Source organism: Kwoniella shandongensis, chromosome 11 (genome assembly GCF_008629635.2).
Source record: "Kwoniella shandongensis chromosome 11, complete sequence".
Lineage (NCBI taxonomy): Eukaryota > Fungi > Basidiomycota > Tremellomycetes > Tremellales > Cryptococcaceae > Kwoniella > Kwoniella shandongensis.
In genome coordinates this window covers 456,593-472,913 of record NC_089297.1, presented here as the reverse complement: position 1 = coordinate 472,913, position 16,321 = coordinate 456,593, and the positions used below count along the sequence as shown (strand labels likewise).

Below are 16,321 nucleotides of genomic sequence, written 5' to 3'. Positions count from 1 at the left end.
AACAATAGCATATGCACATTCAGTATTCAGTACCACGCCGGAAGCGTAAATAGCGAAGCATTATAAGACGTGTGAACACCCCAGCAGGTCCTCAATGTCGATTCTGATGCCATGATCAGTCGCGTGAGCGTGGCGTATAAGCTTAAATTTTCGTACAACGGAAACACGGCATTCCAGGTACGCACGCAGTCAAAATCACGGTATCTCTATTTTTAAACTTGATTATTTTTGCTGTCGATGCGTTATCACTGAGCAGAAAATGATCAATCCCCGTTGCTTTCACCATCCCATCGACATGATGCGGCGTTGTAAAGGAGCTGTAATCGTTGAAGTACTACGGACTGCTGTACTGCGGTGGCTTCACCGTTGCGAAGCACCAAAGCAATGCATCCCGGCCGAACGAACCGCGGACCACGTCTTCCAACCTCCTAAGCGCAGCAAGATTGTCTCGGAGAACCCTGACTTTTGCTATTTTAGTCTCGTTTCGTCTTTTACTTCCTGTGCAAATCGCGAAAGAAAGAGATTGAATGCAGTGCTCTGCATACGCAGGGGGTGAGGAACCCTATCAATAGACCAGAAGATTGGGTTTCTCCTTATTCATACGACCGCAGTTGACCGAGCACACGACCATGATTACTTATCTTTCTTCCTTTACTACTAACACCGACCCCGCAAGAATCGACCGCGCATGATAGGGTCACAATCAGACGAAGCGTAGTCCGGTGCTACAAGCGCAATTCTGCGGAAAGTCAATGCAGGCAGCAGCATGATGGGCTTGGCTCTCCACTCGTCGTGGTCTGGGACTGCATCGATAGCTAAGACGAATCCATATCGACCACTGTTACCTAGTTCACCAAGGAAAACAACAACGATTCATGACGACTACGACAGAGACGCGATGAGCCAGACACACGAGTATGAAGCGGGATCTTTCCCTCTGACAGCATCTTCGAGCTCATCAAGCTCATCATCTTCAACCTCACAACTATACAACGATAAATCATATCATCTCACGAATCAATACGAACGTGAACATGATGTAGAAGAAGGTGTTGATACGAAATACGAGCTGGACTCGGACGACCAAAATGAATCGCATCCGTTCTTACCGTTCCAATTACCTTGGACCAGACGACATTCCAGCGGAAGTACAAGCAGTACAGACAGCGAGACGGGCGGTCGTAGCTGGCTTAACCTGAAAGGCAAGCGCAATGGAACAGGAAGATCGATCGTCCTGTCTCTTGGTGCGACATTTGTGCTTTTCGGTCTGCTGGTTCTGGGCTACCTAATCCTGGGAGAATCAATACCGGATCTCGCAAGTGACGACGTAACGATACCGCATTCTCAAATCACATACACCGATAACGATACGACACCGCAGTGGAAGATAGATGCTTCTACGATCCCGTCCGATTCAACACACGTTGTATTCCCAGCGCATACACCGCCAAAGATACATATGCTCGAGCCGCTACAAGATCGATTGCCGTATCCAGTTCTCGAATCATACTTCTCAAAAGGCACACTACCGAGAACCCTCACGAAAAAGACAGCACCAGCTCAAATACCCCTCGATTTAGTTTACTTGTTCGTCAACGCTTCTTCACCGTATTTGCAAGAAGCGATGAAAGATCGAGCAGAGGTCGAAGGATTGAATTTGGGTGGAGGGGCGAGACATTGGAGAGATAACGGAGAACTGAGAGGAGCAATCAGATCTGCTACGCAGAGTCTGGGAGGTGAAGCGGGGAAGATTCATGTCATTACGGCTGATTGGGCGCTGAAGGAGGAAAACGGGACGGAGTTGGGATTATCAACGATTGACCGTCAAAATAAGCAGGGGAAAATGGTCAAGCGAGATGGCAGTCAGCACGAAGGAGACTGGAGGATTGGACAAGTCACCGAGTGGTTAGATTGGCAATCGCAAACGAACGGGTCAAGACTCAAGTGGCACTTCCACTCCGACCTCTTCCAACTACCGAAAGATGAGCATGACTCGACCAGCTTGGCCGTCGAGCAAGAGTGGAAGGACGAAGCACTGCCCACTTTCAACTCGTTCAGTATCGAATCGCGATTGGCGTGGATAGATGGTCTGTCTGAGAACTTGTGAGCTTGTGTTTCGAACAGCCACTGGTTGATAGTAAGCTAATGGATATGCTTGTTTCTAGTATCGCGTTCAACGACGACATGTTCCTGCTGGTGAGAGAAGCTTGTTTACCTCCGATTATAGGACCCACACTGACTTTTTCGTGCTTACTTTAGCGTCCTTTGTCGATCTCTGATTTCCGTCATCCCCTTCTTGGCAATTTGGTCCGACTCGACCCTTCGCTTCTGGTTCCACCAATGATGTCGAGCATCTCCCAAATATCCGATCCGGGCGAATGGGGAGCACTTCAGCATGCCAACCAACTTCTTTCTGCTCGATTCCCCCTCCGAAAGAGGATGTACATGCATCATCTCCCGAAAACTCAATCGCGAACCCTAGCACATGAAGCTTCGATTATGTGGGAAAAGGAGTTGACGCTCGCCTCAACGAGAGGGTTTAGGGAGAGTAAGAAGGGTGAAGGGGATGTAGAGATGGCTTGGCTGATCACGCATCTGAGGGTGGAGAGATGGAGAGAGGCGTTATTGTGGTCTTGGGTCGTAGGCAAGATCGGTGGCGTGGAGGGAGTCTGGGGTAAGCAGGCCAAGAAGGATTTGAGGAAGGTCTTGGGGATGGACTGGAACCAGGAAGAGGGGGAAGTAAAGGTGTACTCAGCGTTGAGCGATCGAAAGACTTTGGAGGACTTGGATGGGTTGATGAACCAAGCTGGATGGGAGAGCCCCAAGGCATCGGTGTATAAATTCTGTAAGTGATTCCCAACAGGCGCCGACACAACGTGCCTTCGACTGACATGCGCTACTCAGCTTCGATGGACGGACACCTTCCACACCAATTCGACGAGTCTGAGCCCGACAAGACCTGTGCATTTGACTTATCGACCTGTCTCCCAGGGGGCTTCCTAAATTCGTCCAAAACGTCCTCCGCATCGGACATGTTCAAACACCTTGCTTTCGCTCAGCCTCAGTGCGAAGATTGTCTTATTAGGGCACTCGTCAAAGCATCCGGCGCACGAGGACTCGACGCATTTCTACCGTCCTCGAAACAGGTGTTCTACCCGCCTGAAGAACATGGGGACGAGAAATGGAGGCGGACCGAGCCAATCTTACCGCTTGTAAGCAGTTGGTCGGAAGGAGATTTCAGTCTCGCAGCGAATGTGAGGAAAGGTCAAGATGTCTGGGAAGGGACTGAGGCGAGGGCAGATGGAGGGGTCGAGTTGAGGAGATGGTGTATCAAGTTGTTATCGCGATATAATTATGTCTGGGGTGAGTTTTGACTCTCAAGATTCCCAAGTTGGATCATTCGAGCTGATCTTCGATGTTGACATAGCCGAAACGCCCTCACGATTCTCACCTATCCACTCGACTACCCAGCTCAGCATGGCGCTCAATCAAGTCGAACACACGCCCGAGCTTGCGATGCTGTGCCTTAACGATGATCAAAGTGCCAAAGCTAGCGAAGGAGCACGAAACAAGTTAGGGGAATGGATGGAGCAAAGATGGGGAGGGGAGATCGATGGTGTCGATTGGGAAAGGGTGGATGTTCCTTGGACATAGAAGGATAGAAAGATAGGACAGTTATACCCTGCACTGAATACCTGATGCGTTTGCCGTGACCGCGATTTGAAATCTACGTTGTATCATAGGATGTATAGTACTTTGCCTCTTCGCTGGATTATGCTCGGCCCCGCCACTGACTTGACTGATATGTCGTTTCCAAGGCAGCGTGAGTGATGCCGTGTGTAGCCAACGCTCTGCAGACTCCTGATGCACCGTGCAGCGGGTGTGTCAGCGACAGTGCGTATACTATTGTACGATATACGAGCGTAGTGGAACAAAGGAAGCTTAGCATGACGACAAAGGGTTGTTAGACCACTTGTTTAGCCACCCAACCTGCTTTGTTTCGCAGGGTGCATACAGGTCAAACAGTGCTCGTACACCTCGATGAAAGGACTCAAGCCGCGCGCGAACGCAATACAAGTACAGTCGACACCACAATACGAGTGGGATAAAATACAGATTCACTATTAGAATATAACCGTCTCGTTCAATCCTCCAATTACATAACATATTCGACCACCCAATCTCCATTCCGACCGAATTCAATCACGTCACTATGGGTTCCGATCTCAGTCAGACCTTGACCTTGGCGTCTTGCTTTCCCGCCAGTGAATCAGCGCAGCCCAGCACTGCTCTTGTGCCTCTTGCCCCCTCATCTAAGTAAGCACCGTTCAAAACCACTTTCATTATCTATCCTCAGTTGACCACCACACTGACATGTAGTGCTTTCCAATGTCAGATACATGAGATGGCGCTGCTACAGTAACTATCCCGGCACAAATGGGCAATATCTCCGCAGAAAATCCAGAGTCTCATATCTGACACCTGACGGGGTCATACTGTTTTCCCCTTACTTTCGCATCAAGCGTGAATCCGACAGCCTGTTCTTCAGTGCTTATGATCCCTTCTTCAACAATGAGAAATGGCTGCCTGAGAAAGTACTAATCTTGGATTCAAGTGGTCAGCTGTACACTGAAGAACACTGCGTTGAGATGGTAAATGACCTTCCTGATGATGTGACACATCTCAATACCTGGCTTGACCCTGACGACAATAGTCAGCAATTGACACAGGAACAACTGTGTGAGAAGGGCTATGATAAAGAAGAAAAGGTATACACTGAATTAGATTTATGGACTGTTGGATTGGATGGGAGAGATGAGTGTTGTGCTATCTAATCCAAGGAGAAGATATCCAATTACATGTAGGAGGTGATTTGTCATATGTTTGTTGTAGTAAAAGTTGCAGTTGAAGCGGATCCTACTGGAGTAGTTTGCAAAGTGTAGTGACAAACAGTTTTCCACCACATAGGAAAGTACTGTAATTATCTCTCTTGAGCCAAAGCAAGTAACATGTCATCAACCCTTCTACCGCTCTCCACATACAAAGAAAGGCATACTAGTTTGGCAATACGTTACAGATATCAAGACTCTATGATGCGGAGTGAACTTTCTCTACCAGAAAGTAGAACTGCATTCCTTGTTTGCATCTGCTACTTGTTTCAGTGAAAAGAGAAGACGAAGGAGATATCCATTACCATGTCTTTGTCAGGAATGAAAGGTGGCACAAACAATTTGTTTCACACCCCCTACATAGTATTCAGGGTGAACTATGTGTTACTTACTTTGCAACATACAGTCTGCTCAATCACAGTGACATTCACTTACCAAACACTCACTTGAAAGTGGTTGCATCTCTCATGAATTCCCTTTGAGCACATTGAATGCACTGTGATCATGTCTGATATCAACTGTGGGCCATTGCACACCCAAACAATACATTCCACAAGTGGCTGTTTGTATAGCAATGTTACCAACAAGACAATGATAGACTTGTACAGTTTCCTTTAATCAGGACACCTTACACAACACCTCAAAACATGATAAAGGATCATTCACTATGACACAAACTGTTACATTGATGTGTATCAGCAGTACAAAACAACCACACATCTATAACCCATAGTAAAGCCCCTTGCTTGTCTTCAAGGGGCTTGTCTTCTCTGTAACCCCCTGATTGAGAAGGGAATGAACAGGGATCACTCACTATGACACATACTGTTACATTGATGTGTATCAGCAGTACAAAACAACCACACATCTATGACACACAGTAAAGCCCCTTGCTTGTCTTCAAGGGGCTGGTCTTCTCTGTAACCCCCTTATTGAGAAGGGAATGAACAGGGCAAACAGTGCTCTCACCTTCCAGTGAAAGGCTCCAGCACCTCTCAATTACAAGTAAATATGTCACTTGGGTATGGATGACTTGACAACACAGTTATATAAGACTGCGTTGGTGGCAACCATTCCATTGATTCTTCATACCAATCTGAATCACCGATCTCACCCACTAACTCACCAATCTACACCAGCCTGTTACTACACTCCCATCACAATGGTTCATACTTCTGATCAAAGCAGCTCTGTTGCGCCATCCACAGCTGTCAGCGCTGCGGTCAACACATCAGTAGCAGAGACTGGATCTTCAACCACTCCTTCCAAGTGAGTGTTTTCTGACCTTGTCTTAGCTCCATGCCCTTCTGCTCTGTGTCAGTCATGTGCTCATTTGTGGCATCATGTCAGGTACATGAAAATTTGCATGGTCAGGCGTTGGCCTGAGGAGGGTGGGTCTGGCAAATATTCAGTTTCTAGATATTGTTACTTGTCACCCGGTGCCTCACTGCAGCTTGCTCCTGACCGCTCAATCAAGTATGACGACAATGTCAGCAAACCCAAGCTCAAGCTCAGCCTTCCAGTCAGTGGGGAAGTTCTCAGAGGGTATGTTCCCTATGAAATCTCCCTGATTGATGATGCTGGAGTATGCTACGAAGAACACCTCCACTTTGATGTGCCTGATATTCCCACTGTGCCCCCCAACATCTGGCTTGATTACCAGACCAATCTTCCTTTGTCGAGAGAGGTACAGAAGAGCCGAGGTTATCTTGAGATTCGGAAGTAGTAAGAAAGGATACTACTTCATGTTATGTCTGGAGTGATTGCATTGAGGAGGTAATGTGTCATACTGGAAGTATAGGGGTGCATGATGTATATACTCATGACTTGTATTCAGACCAAATGCATTTAGGGCAGTGTCCAGTTATGAATGGCAGAGGAGTCCAGTGTAGCATTTGTAAATGTGATCAAGCATAATCACTACAGGTCTGTCAAATCATCACCACACCCACATAACCCCCACAGGTGATCAATGCCATGACATTGATACTACACCTGACTAGTGCGCTCCTCACACAGTCTTATCAGTTGAAGGCAGCACCTTGGAGGGTCACTGACAGATGTGGCAGACAGTGTGGAGCCCAGTAGCCACCTCGTCTAAAACTCTTACACAAAAGCAGCCTTTAGCGGTACCAACATGCTTGGTGGGTATTGCCAGTGGCTATATAGGTGGTGATGACAGCACCACATCAGGACCCCATGTTCTGACAATGTTGATAGTTTTCCACGTGAGCACAGGTCCTGTGCATAGCTATTCCTGTGACTGATGTGTAATCATGTCCTAACACAGGTAATCATGTTACCATTCTCCCTCAAATAGTCAATGGCAGTGCCACTGTGCCTAGCAGCTGCTGGATCACCTGCCTAATGGCCAAATAATATCTGGTGTTTGCCACTTTGTGTACAGACATGCTGTAGCGCACTCAGTGCGAGAAGGGTATACATTGTAACCTCCTTTGATAACTCTGCGCTTGAAGGCCACAAAGGATCACCCACTGTGAAGAGATGATGCCTCATCGTATCAGAAGTATGAGATGCCGACATATCATAGCTCAGAAGTCTCCTGGTTTGACCTCTGAAACACCCACACTAGCATGAAAGGAATCCACACCCAACTGAACCCTTGAGCTCCACTAATAGGGATACTGCTTCTCCTAGAGGAACAGGGAGGTATCAGTCTGGTACTATTTCCTTTACCCCATGCCTGCATAATGATGCAACTGTGGACAGTTTGTGTACTAGTTGTAATGGTCCGGTTTCATCCGCTAACACCCAGTAACAAACCACACCATGTTGTTTCCATTAATCATACACAGTAGGATGAATGCCCTTTCTTGCCCACCAGAGTCATCAAGGTATTCTTCCTCATCAATTGAAAGACATACCTACCCCATTGGGTCAGTGGCAAAGAGTGCCATTTCTGCAACTTCCACAACATCCTCTAAGTGAGTTCCCCAATAACTAGGATTGCACCCCCTTGTCATTGACACATCTGCCACTTGAGTGCTGACCTTAGCAATGTGTCAGATACATGGTAGCATCCTTCTGCATTGAAGACTGGGAAACAGGATCCAGGAGCCATGAAATAAAAAGGGCATTCTTGTCACCTGGCGAAAAAGTGGTCTTCAAGGTAGCCCTGTCAATGCAGTCAGTCTGCTGCATGGACGACAATGGGACATTTGAGATTACTGAGCATGGGCTCAAGCCATGGCACCGGACCATTGATACTGGTGCGGAATACCCCATCAGTAACTCACACCTAGACAACTACCAAAAGCCCAGACGGATATTGAAGCTTTTCATGACCAATGAGCTACCTGATGGAGTTGAGACTGCCACCTGGATCGACTCGGACACCAATCAATTTTCTTTATGGCAGGTGGGAGCGATTGAGACATGGAAACTACAGCAACAGCGTGATGCTAGGTGCAATATGTCTGAAAGCAGGTGTAAAGGGGATGTCCATATGCCAATTTGCGGTGGAAACCAGTTGTGTAGTGAGGCTGAGGTAAGACAGAGGAGTAGTATGAAGGAAGTACAGTGTACTTAGCACCAATGCAATTGAAACAGTGTGTTGTCATTTTGGGAAGGCTCATTCCCAAGATCATTGCATTGACTATGGCCCTAACCTGTCACGAGTGACAACTACCAGATCAACTTTTCTGGTACACTCAGCCTGAATTGAGAGTTCTGGCAAAATCCCATGCAGTCATGGCTTGGCCATGACGGCTGAGTGCAATGTGAAGCTTGGATAGCACAATTACCCACTGGCTCAATGATATGTTAGTACAATGGCAGTGACTATCATGACATTGTGACATATTGCAAGTAGATCAAATTGATTCTTCTGGTCTAATGTAGACTGGCTGAGCCTTGGTGAACTCCAAGTGTACCTATCCATTGCCACAATACTTGACACACCTTGCAATTAGACACTGCTTTGTCCTGGGTGAAGCTGATCTCCTTTCTTGGATATGCTACCTGTTTTAAAAAACTAAGGAGGCATCAAATACCCTCTGTTGTTTGTCCACCCCTAGCTTCAAGAGGATATTGTACTGTCTCATTTTGCATACATTATAAAGGCAGTGTCTGTTTGGCGGCAAAACACCTCATATCTTGTTTTTCTACACATCCAATAAACCAGTACTTTGCTGCACATTCATTTCGCCAATTTGACACATCAGAACATTTTGTCATGCCCACAAATCACTTGTCTGATGTGTCCGTTCATACCTACTCTAATTCACATGCAAAACCAATCAAAGAGCCCCAAAAGTGAGTGGCTCCTGACTACTGCTCGGTCATATGTGGGGGAGCAATCTTTTACCTACTATGTCACACATTTCTTGACTATATCTCACTTTCATGCAGTAAGACTAACTCCATCTCCTTCGCTAGCTTGATGACGGTGTGGTCCCACCTCGGGAATTGGGATTATGACAGAAACACAGCGCAAGCTCCTGCAAGGATAGCCTACTTGACTGATGGTCAAGATATGCAACTTGTGGGGCATGTGAGAATCGCTCGGTTGAAAAATTCAAACGAATTTGAGATTTACAGTGAAAAAGGCGATGAACCCATTAGATCATCTGCCTACCGAGATGTGTTCCTTGAATACAGTAGTCAATCCTCTATCTCCTTTGCTACCGGCATGAACAACCACGGCAACCGCTATAGCCAAACCATCGAAGTTGACATGTTAGACTGTCCATGCGACCCTGAAATCACCAAGACTTGGCTCAACTCAGACACAGAGGAGCAGCTCACTGAAGCACAGCTGAGCCAGTACGGCTGTTCTGTCTCAGATACTTCTGGCAGCTGAAAATCATTTCTGGCTGTGGGGTGCCGGAGAGAGCTAGCACCAATCCCATACAAATGTTTGTATATAACTTTGATTGATCTTATAGAAGGTAGCAGTTTGAAGTGATGAAGTGTCAATGCCTGATCAAGGATCTTGGTGCATAGTAGATGATGTGGAAAAGTCTGATGGGGTAGGTGGAGGGGGGAGGGCAAAGGGCTTCATTTTGTGCATATAACTACTCTACATACAAAAGTTGCATATAAAAACTCTACCCTCCATGTAGTTAGTTGTCAGTTTGCCCTCCATGAACCATCAAATTAGTGTCCATAAATCAGTCACACAGTCATGCTCAAATACAAAACCCTTTGTTGTCATTACTACCACGGTTGGGGCTGCTGCCATTGCAAGCACTGTTACTTGTGTCAATTGTACAATGAGTGCAACACAGTGTCATTCTCAATGTATACCTCCTGCCTCTATCCATACTGGTGTGACAAGGAGGTCGGGAAGCAAGTCCAAGGCAATATTTGGAGCAGGACTCACCCATGAGTGGTGGGTAACCTGACATGGAACGTACAGACCGCGTTGACAGCGGTTTCGGAATTGCTCATTGCTCGATTCGGAAACTCGACTTGATGCCAAACGCCTTATTGTTCTCCACGTGGCAATTGTTGGTATTGTACCCTGAAAATCAACTCGATAATCTTATTGTTCTTTCTTCCAACATCTCGTTTTTGCTCATTGTTCTCATCGCACAGCAGTCACAATACGATCGGACAATGTATCTCGAGCATATCGGACTCCGATAAGTGAGACAGGGGGAGGCAGGGATCCTGAATAAGGGATGTGATGGAGACAATGAGGTTACGAACAATGAAAAAGAAGCAAGATCTCTTTGTTTCGGGTGTCTGTTTTCTGTTCGCAATGAACTTGGATTGTTGAGGACGACTGATTACATGCTTCTTACCCTTCATTATCCTTCTCTCTCTCACCACTATACAAGTACATACCTACATCCAACCTTCCATTCGACGATCTTATCGATCACTATCACTCCCATCCATCTCCAGCTCCGCTCGATAAACGTCCATCATGGCACCTAACCAATTTGATCTGATCTCGTCTCTTCACAGAAGACAAGCTGCCGCCGCTGCTGCTCCAGCATGTGTGACGACCTGGTGAGCTGCATCGAAGGCATCTCGATACTCCGCTCTGTGATGCTAATGCTTGAATCGTTGTGCTTAGCATGGCCACGGGCGATACTACTGGCTGTACTGGATTCACCGACTACACATGCATTTGCGCTTCGAGCACTTACATCAACTCGGTAGCCGTGAGTGTCATGATCTTCAAGGCTAGAAGAGATCTACGCTGATAGCCTTCCTTGTACTAGTCATGCTTCGCCAGCTCTTGCAATGCTTCGGAATCTGCACTCGGCCAAGCATACTCCCAACAAGCATGTGCCTACTACGTTAGTATACTATCACTTATCACTTATCACCTATGCGCATGCCGCTGACTCGTTGTGTCATGTACAGGGCTCGCCTCTCAGCAGTAGTAACACCACATCATCCTCAACCAGCGCTACCAGTACCATCGCCCCGGTATCCACGTCTGGGGGTACTGCCAACCCAATCCAATCGGTCTTCTTCGGTAATCCAGAGACCATGTCATCAGCTTTTGAGGTCATCCAGGCCGTTGTGCGTATCACGGTTTCCTGCTCCACGAAGGATGTGTCTGACAATGATCGATTCTGTTTATAGATGAGCTCCATCTGTGGGGCCTTGTTAATCTTGGCTATTGTGCTTGGAGTCATGTCTTGTAGGACTAGGTACAGGCGTGAACAGCAGATGTCTCAGAATCGGTGAGCTGACCCCCTCCACTTGAACCCACTATTCACTTTACATCAGTCCCGTTGACTCTGCATTCTCTGACCATCTTTCTTCTCTACAGTACCTGGACCGGCGTCGGATCTACCGCCATTGGCACCGAAACCAAAACAAAAGGCTCTCGATTCTTCTCCCGTACCGCCAACTCTTCCGCTTTCACAAACTCCCGCAACCCCGGAACGACCCTCGCATCCGATACCTTCGGTGTAACCTCTTCCAACTTTAGTGGATCTACCACCGTCGCTGGATCTCCGAACCATGTCCAATCTTTCGGACCCACTCTGGGGAAAGATGACAGTATCTCCAGGAACGGGGCGATGTCGCCTGAGAGATTCTCTAACAGAGTCGTGAGATCGGATGGGGACGAATGGGAGATGGACGTCAAGAAGGATTATTCGGAGGAATATGATGATGAGTTGAGTCCTACAGCTTCGAGCAGTAGGATGGGAATGGGTAGCGAAGTGGACTTGGTCGACGAGGGGAGTACGGTCCATTTGAACCGATTGGACAAAGGGGATGGTCCAAGAGCGATCTAACTAGTTCGTTAGCCTAATCAGTCTTGGTTCAAATGTCGCGCTGTTTGTCATCTTGCTATAGTTAGTTCACTTTTGGTCGTCCCGCTCTATAAATACAATATCATGTCGATGCATACACGCTACCAGAACAATCAGCAGATATCATCAGAGTCTCAACACATCGGCCGTATCCATCCACCAATTCTCGTGATGCGACATCGAAGTTGATGAAGACAAGACAAGTCTGGATTGCGGGCGCAACTCCTCTGACAACCCAATTAGGCGTATAGTATAAGTATAATACCATGCATGATGAGTTGTGCTTCTAAGCGGTCTGAACAACCTGCTCTCCTTCCGCTCCTGTGGCTGAACCTTGCGCGATCGCCGCATATCGCCTCTTCACTTCCTCTGTGACCTTTTCTTCTCGCTCCTTTCGTCGCTTCATGATCTCCTTGACGGTGTTGCCCTAAAAGCGAGAAGTGGATATTCGTCAGCTTAGCTCTGAAGGGAGACCACCGGGAATCCGACAGATTGACAAAGCCAGAAGGATGGGAAGTTCTGGAGGGAGATGGCATGCACACGCTCCACTCACCAAGTTGGCATGAGTCCTCGACCTCCATCTTGAACCCTTGTAGTATTTGAACATTGCTCTCTTTCTCATCTCTTCCGAAGTTCTCAGACTGTAGTTCTCCTGCAACCATCTGTCCCTCGCGAGGGCGGCCTCATCTCCCTTTCCAGTCCGTGCTCCCTGAGCATACAGCTCTTCCATATCGTCAGGGTAATGGAAAGGTTCGTACAATCCCACAACGGCACGTTTGTACGTCTTTGAAGAACCGCCTTTACGGATCACTTCTCCTGTTCTGGAACGACCGATCTCGCCGATATAGTTATCCGTTCGGATAAAGGACACTTTGAGGTTGTACACTGCCAAAAGGTAGGAACGGAGATCGGTCTTGGTCATAGATGGGGGGATACGGAATGTGGCGATGTTGGGATCGTAAGATTGACCGGGAGGAGTATGATTTCGCATCAATCGAATCTGAATATTAGGCAGGTAAATTCTCTGTCCAACAATCTGGTCCGGGTCGGCACTAGTTGTCGTTGTCGTGGCAATCGCTTCTTCGCCTTCGCCGACCTGTGCGACCTCTTGATCGAGTTTCTTACCGCCCATCACACCGAGAAGGTAGTCATGTCGTCCTGTCCTGCCCCGAGGAGCAAAACCTCTCACTCGGGACTTCCACTCCGCCGTTCCCTTCAAAAACAATCCTCTCAGACTGGCGTCGTCAATTCCCGCTCCAAAGTCTGCAACATTCAACAAGTCCTGATATTCTTTCTCGAGTCCGAGAGGGAACTTCTTTCCAGATGTCGGGTCGTGAAGATCTGCATCGGACAGTGGAGAAGCGGACGATTGAGGATGAGGCGGGTGTTCGGCACGTCTTCTTCGGACAGCTTGAGGAAGGGTGGAAGCCACGGATGAGGCTGAGGGGAAGAGTGTCGCGGGGGAAGGGGTGGTGGATGGACCGGCTCGAGGAGGGAAAGCCGAGAAGGCTCGACGTATGATGCGTGACATGGCGACGGGATGTAAGGGATACACCGGTGTTGTTGTGTATGAGATAAGTAGTCAAGTATGTATCGTAGAAAGATCAAAAGTCAACCGAAGACAGAGACAAGCTTGACTTCGAAATCTCGATCGGAGATATACGGAGAATCACCCTCACCGTAGCAGTGAAAAAGAGATGTGGCACTGCTTGGCTGTCTTTATTTGTGTTTTCCCTTTTACTCGCTGTCACGTTGCTTTGAGCCTGACTGACTTTACGCGTCAACAAATCAATCAATCAATCAGTCAATCAATCATCAAACCTCTTTTGAACGACAACAACAACAACGATAACCCTTCTCTTGCCTTCCCTACATCAATTTAGCTGCACTCACAATGCAGAACGTAGACATACGGCTAGCTTCCTTCAATGCTATTACCAAGCCGAAAACAAAGGCAAGACCGGCATTTCCTCTCACCTCTTCGACCCATCCTCACCTCACCCCTAGAACTCTCTCCGAAGCCGGATTCTATTATACACCAGAACCTTCGACGTCAACACTAGACACATGTACATGCTTCCTGTGTGGACTGATCTTAGCCACCTGGGACGAGACCGATGATCCGTTCGAAGAGCATGCCGCTAGAATCGATAATGATTGTGCCTGGGGTGAGATCTTCTGTGCGGCCAAGGTGGAGAGGAAGAAGAGAGTTGAGGGCAAAGGGGCATATGAGTGAGTGTCACCATCGCCTGGACTACGCAATGAGGACTAGCAACGATGGGCATTGGAGCGATGGCTGATCAGATAACAATGGGATCAGAACGATATATGAGACTGCAGACTCATTACCTCAGTCAAAGCATTCTATCGCAAGACGATTAGCTACATTCGGCACATGGTGGCCACATAAACAAAAGAGAGGATGGCTACCCACTCCCAAAGCAGTGAGTGCATATGACATGTCTGCCTCCAGTCACAGCTTTGCTAATAGGATCCGCTTACTGTTCTCCTCCAGCTCGCACGTGCCGGCTTTGTGTACAACCCGTCTACCGAATCAACAGACGCCGTCATCTGCCCTCATTGCGAATACAGCGTCGAGGGTTGGGAAGCTACCGACGACCCATGGTGAGTAACGTCATTTGTATCGCTTCTCGCTGTCTCAAAGGTTCAACGGCTAACGAGGTCTTCACTATGTTAGGGAGATCCATCACAATAAACGCGAGGATTGTCTCTTCTTCCGCGCCTCACTGCATCCGGATGCGGTGGAAGCTGGGACAAGCGAGGTGAAGACCAAGTCGACGGGACGACGCAAGAAGTCTGAAGCGCCGAAAACGTGAGCTTCTTGCTATTATACGGGCACAACCATCGCTGATGACTTCTGTAGTACCCGAGCCAAACGAGCTACGACAGCAACACGTGTTGCCCTCTCTGATTCCGAGGCGGAGCCCGAGATACGACCAACCCAATCTGAGGCAGATGAGGAGATCACCCCACCGTCACAAACAACGACGACGGGTAAACGAGCAACGAAACCTCGCGCAACAACCACGAAAGCGAAGACGGGTGGTCGAGGAAAGAAGAAGGCTGCGACAGTCGAGCCAGAAGCAGAAGAAGACGCGAATGTGATCGACGTGAATGATGAGGTGGAAGAGATACAACCTATACTTGAGGAAGATGTCGTCGAGAGTACGGTCGAGGAGGTCAAGGAGAAGAAGACCAAAGCCAAATCAAAACCGACGAAGAGCAAGCCTCGAGCTACAACAACGACAAAGTCCAAGTCGAAGAAGAAGGTGGAGCAGGAGGAAGAAGAGGAGGGAGAAGACGTCGAAGTTGATGAAGTAGTGGAAGTAGAAACGGCAAACGCACCAGAAGTCAACTCGGAACCTGAAAACTCGACGAGACCAGCATCTACCGCTTCTCAATCGAAATCATCGAAATCTACAAAAACAACCGTGAAAGGCTCCTCGAAATCGTCGTCAAGCAAACCCCTCCCACCACTACCAACAGCATCACTGCCAACCAGTCCAGCGCAGCAACGCCCATTATCACAGCTAGATCGATTCGCAAACATTCCAGCGTCATCACCCATTCCTTCTCCTCGATCTAAATCAACGCTGAGGTCGACACAGTCTTCCAAACCTACTGGCAAACCGATCCCGAGAGAAGAATACGACAAAGTCGTTCAAAGAGGTGCGATCGAAGCGAGACAAGTTATCGAAGACCTCATGTCTTCTCCGTTCGTCGGATCTCCACTCACGAAGAGAACAGAAGCTGCTCAGGAAGAGGATAATGGAGTTAATGGTGCTTTGGTCCTGACTGAAGAGCAGAAGAAGATGACATTGGAGGAATTGGTCAGGGCGGAGATGAAGAGGAGATATGAAGAGCTGGAGAGGGATGGCGAAGAGATGATCAAGCGATGGGAGGAAAGAGCGAAACACGACAGGAAGAAGATTGAGGCGATTTGAGGGGTGAACGCGGTCATACAGCAAGGGTCCTGGAATGGACGATGGTATTGTAGACATTGATATATCGAGTTACTTGTAGTATAACATGTCATTTCATTAGATTTCGGACCCGTTTGGGGATATGTATATCTTCATCACATGTACTGTAATTAAAACATGACACACCTCGAAGCTATACGCCAGTACGTCAGATCGTAGATCGATGAACGATCGACTCGACCTC

General features: G+C 47.9%; 4 protein-coding genes across 4 annotated transcripts; 3 read left to right on the top strand and 1 right to left on the bottom strand.

Annotated features, from left to right (window-relative positions):
- Positions 1–898: 898 nt before the first annotated feature.
- CI109_106051 (uncharacterized protein) lies at positions 899–3,654 on the top strand (the record flags this gene model as incomplete). The annotated part of the gene is made up of 5 exons (XM_032005053.1): positions 899–2,103; positions 2,166–2,196; positions 2,260–2,845; positions 2,905–3,363; positions 3,428–3,654. The coding sequence occupies 5 exons, from the start codon at positions 899–901 to the stop codon at positions 3,652–3,654; spliced, it is 2,508 nt and encodes an 835-aa protein (XP_031860565.1).
- A 7,128-nt stretch (positions 3,655–10,782) lies between these two features.
- Positions 10,783–12,115, top strand: CI109_106050 (uncharacterized protein; the record flags this gene model as incomplete). The annotated part of the gene is made up of 6 exons (XM_032005054.1): positions 10,783–10,868; positions 10,936–11,023; positions 11,084–11,161; positions 11,229–11,390; positions 11,454–11,554; positions 11,644–12,115. The coding sequence occupies 6 exons, from the start codon at positions 10,783–10,785 to the stop codon at positions 12,113–12,115; spliced, it is 987 nt and encodes a 328-aa protein (XP_031860566.1).
- A 304-nt stretch (positions 12,116–12,419) lies between these two features.
- Positions 12,420–13,664, bottom strand: CI109_106049 (mitochondrial 54S ribosomal protein uL23m; the record flags this gene model as incomplete). The annotated part of the gene is made up of 2 exons (XM_032005055.1): positions 12,420–12,560; positions 12,687–13,664. 2 exons carry the CDS (start codon positions 13,662–13,664, stop codon positions 12,420–12,422), a joined length of 1,119 nt encoding a protein of 372 aa, XP_031860567.1.
- A 363-nt stretch (positions 13,665–14,027) lies between these two features.
- On the top strand, positions 14,028–16,098 carry CI109_106048 (uncharacterized protein; the record flags this gene model as incomplete). The annotated part of the gene is made up of 5 exons (XM_032005056.1): positions 14,028–14,365; positions 14,454–14,577; positions 14,649–14,758; positions 14,832–14,966; positions 15,018–16,098. The coding sequence occupies 5 exons, from the start codon at positions 14,028–14,030 to the stop codon at positions 16,096–16,098; spliced, it is 1,788 nt and encodes a 595-aa protein (XP_031860568.1).
- Between the last annotated feature and the right edge of the window lie 223 nt (positions 16,099–16,321).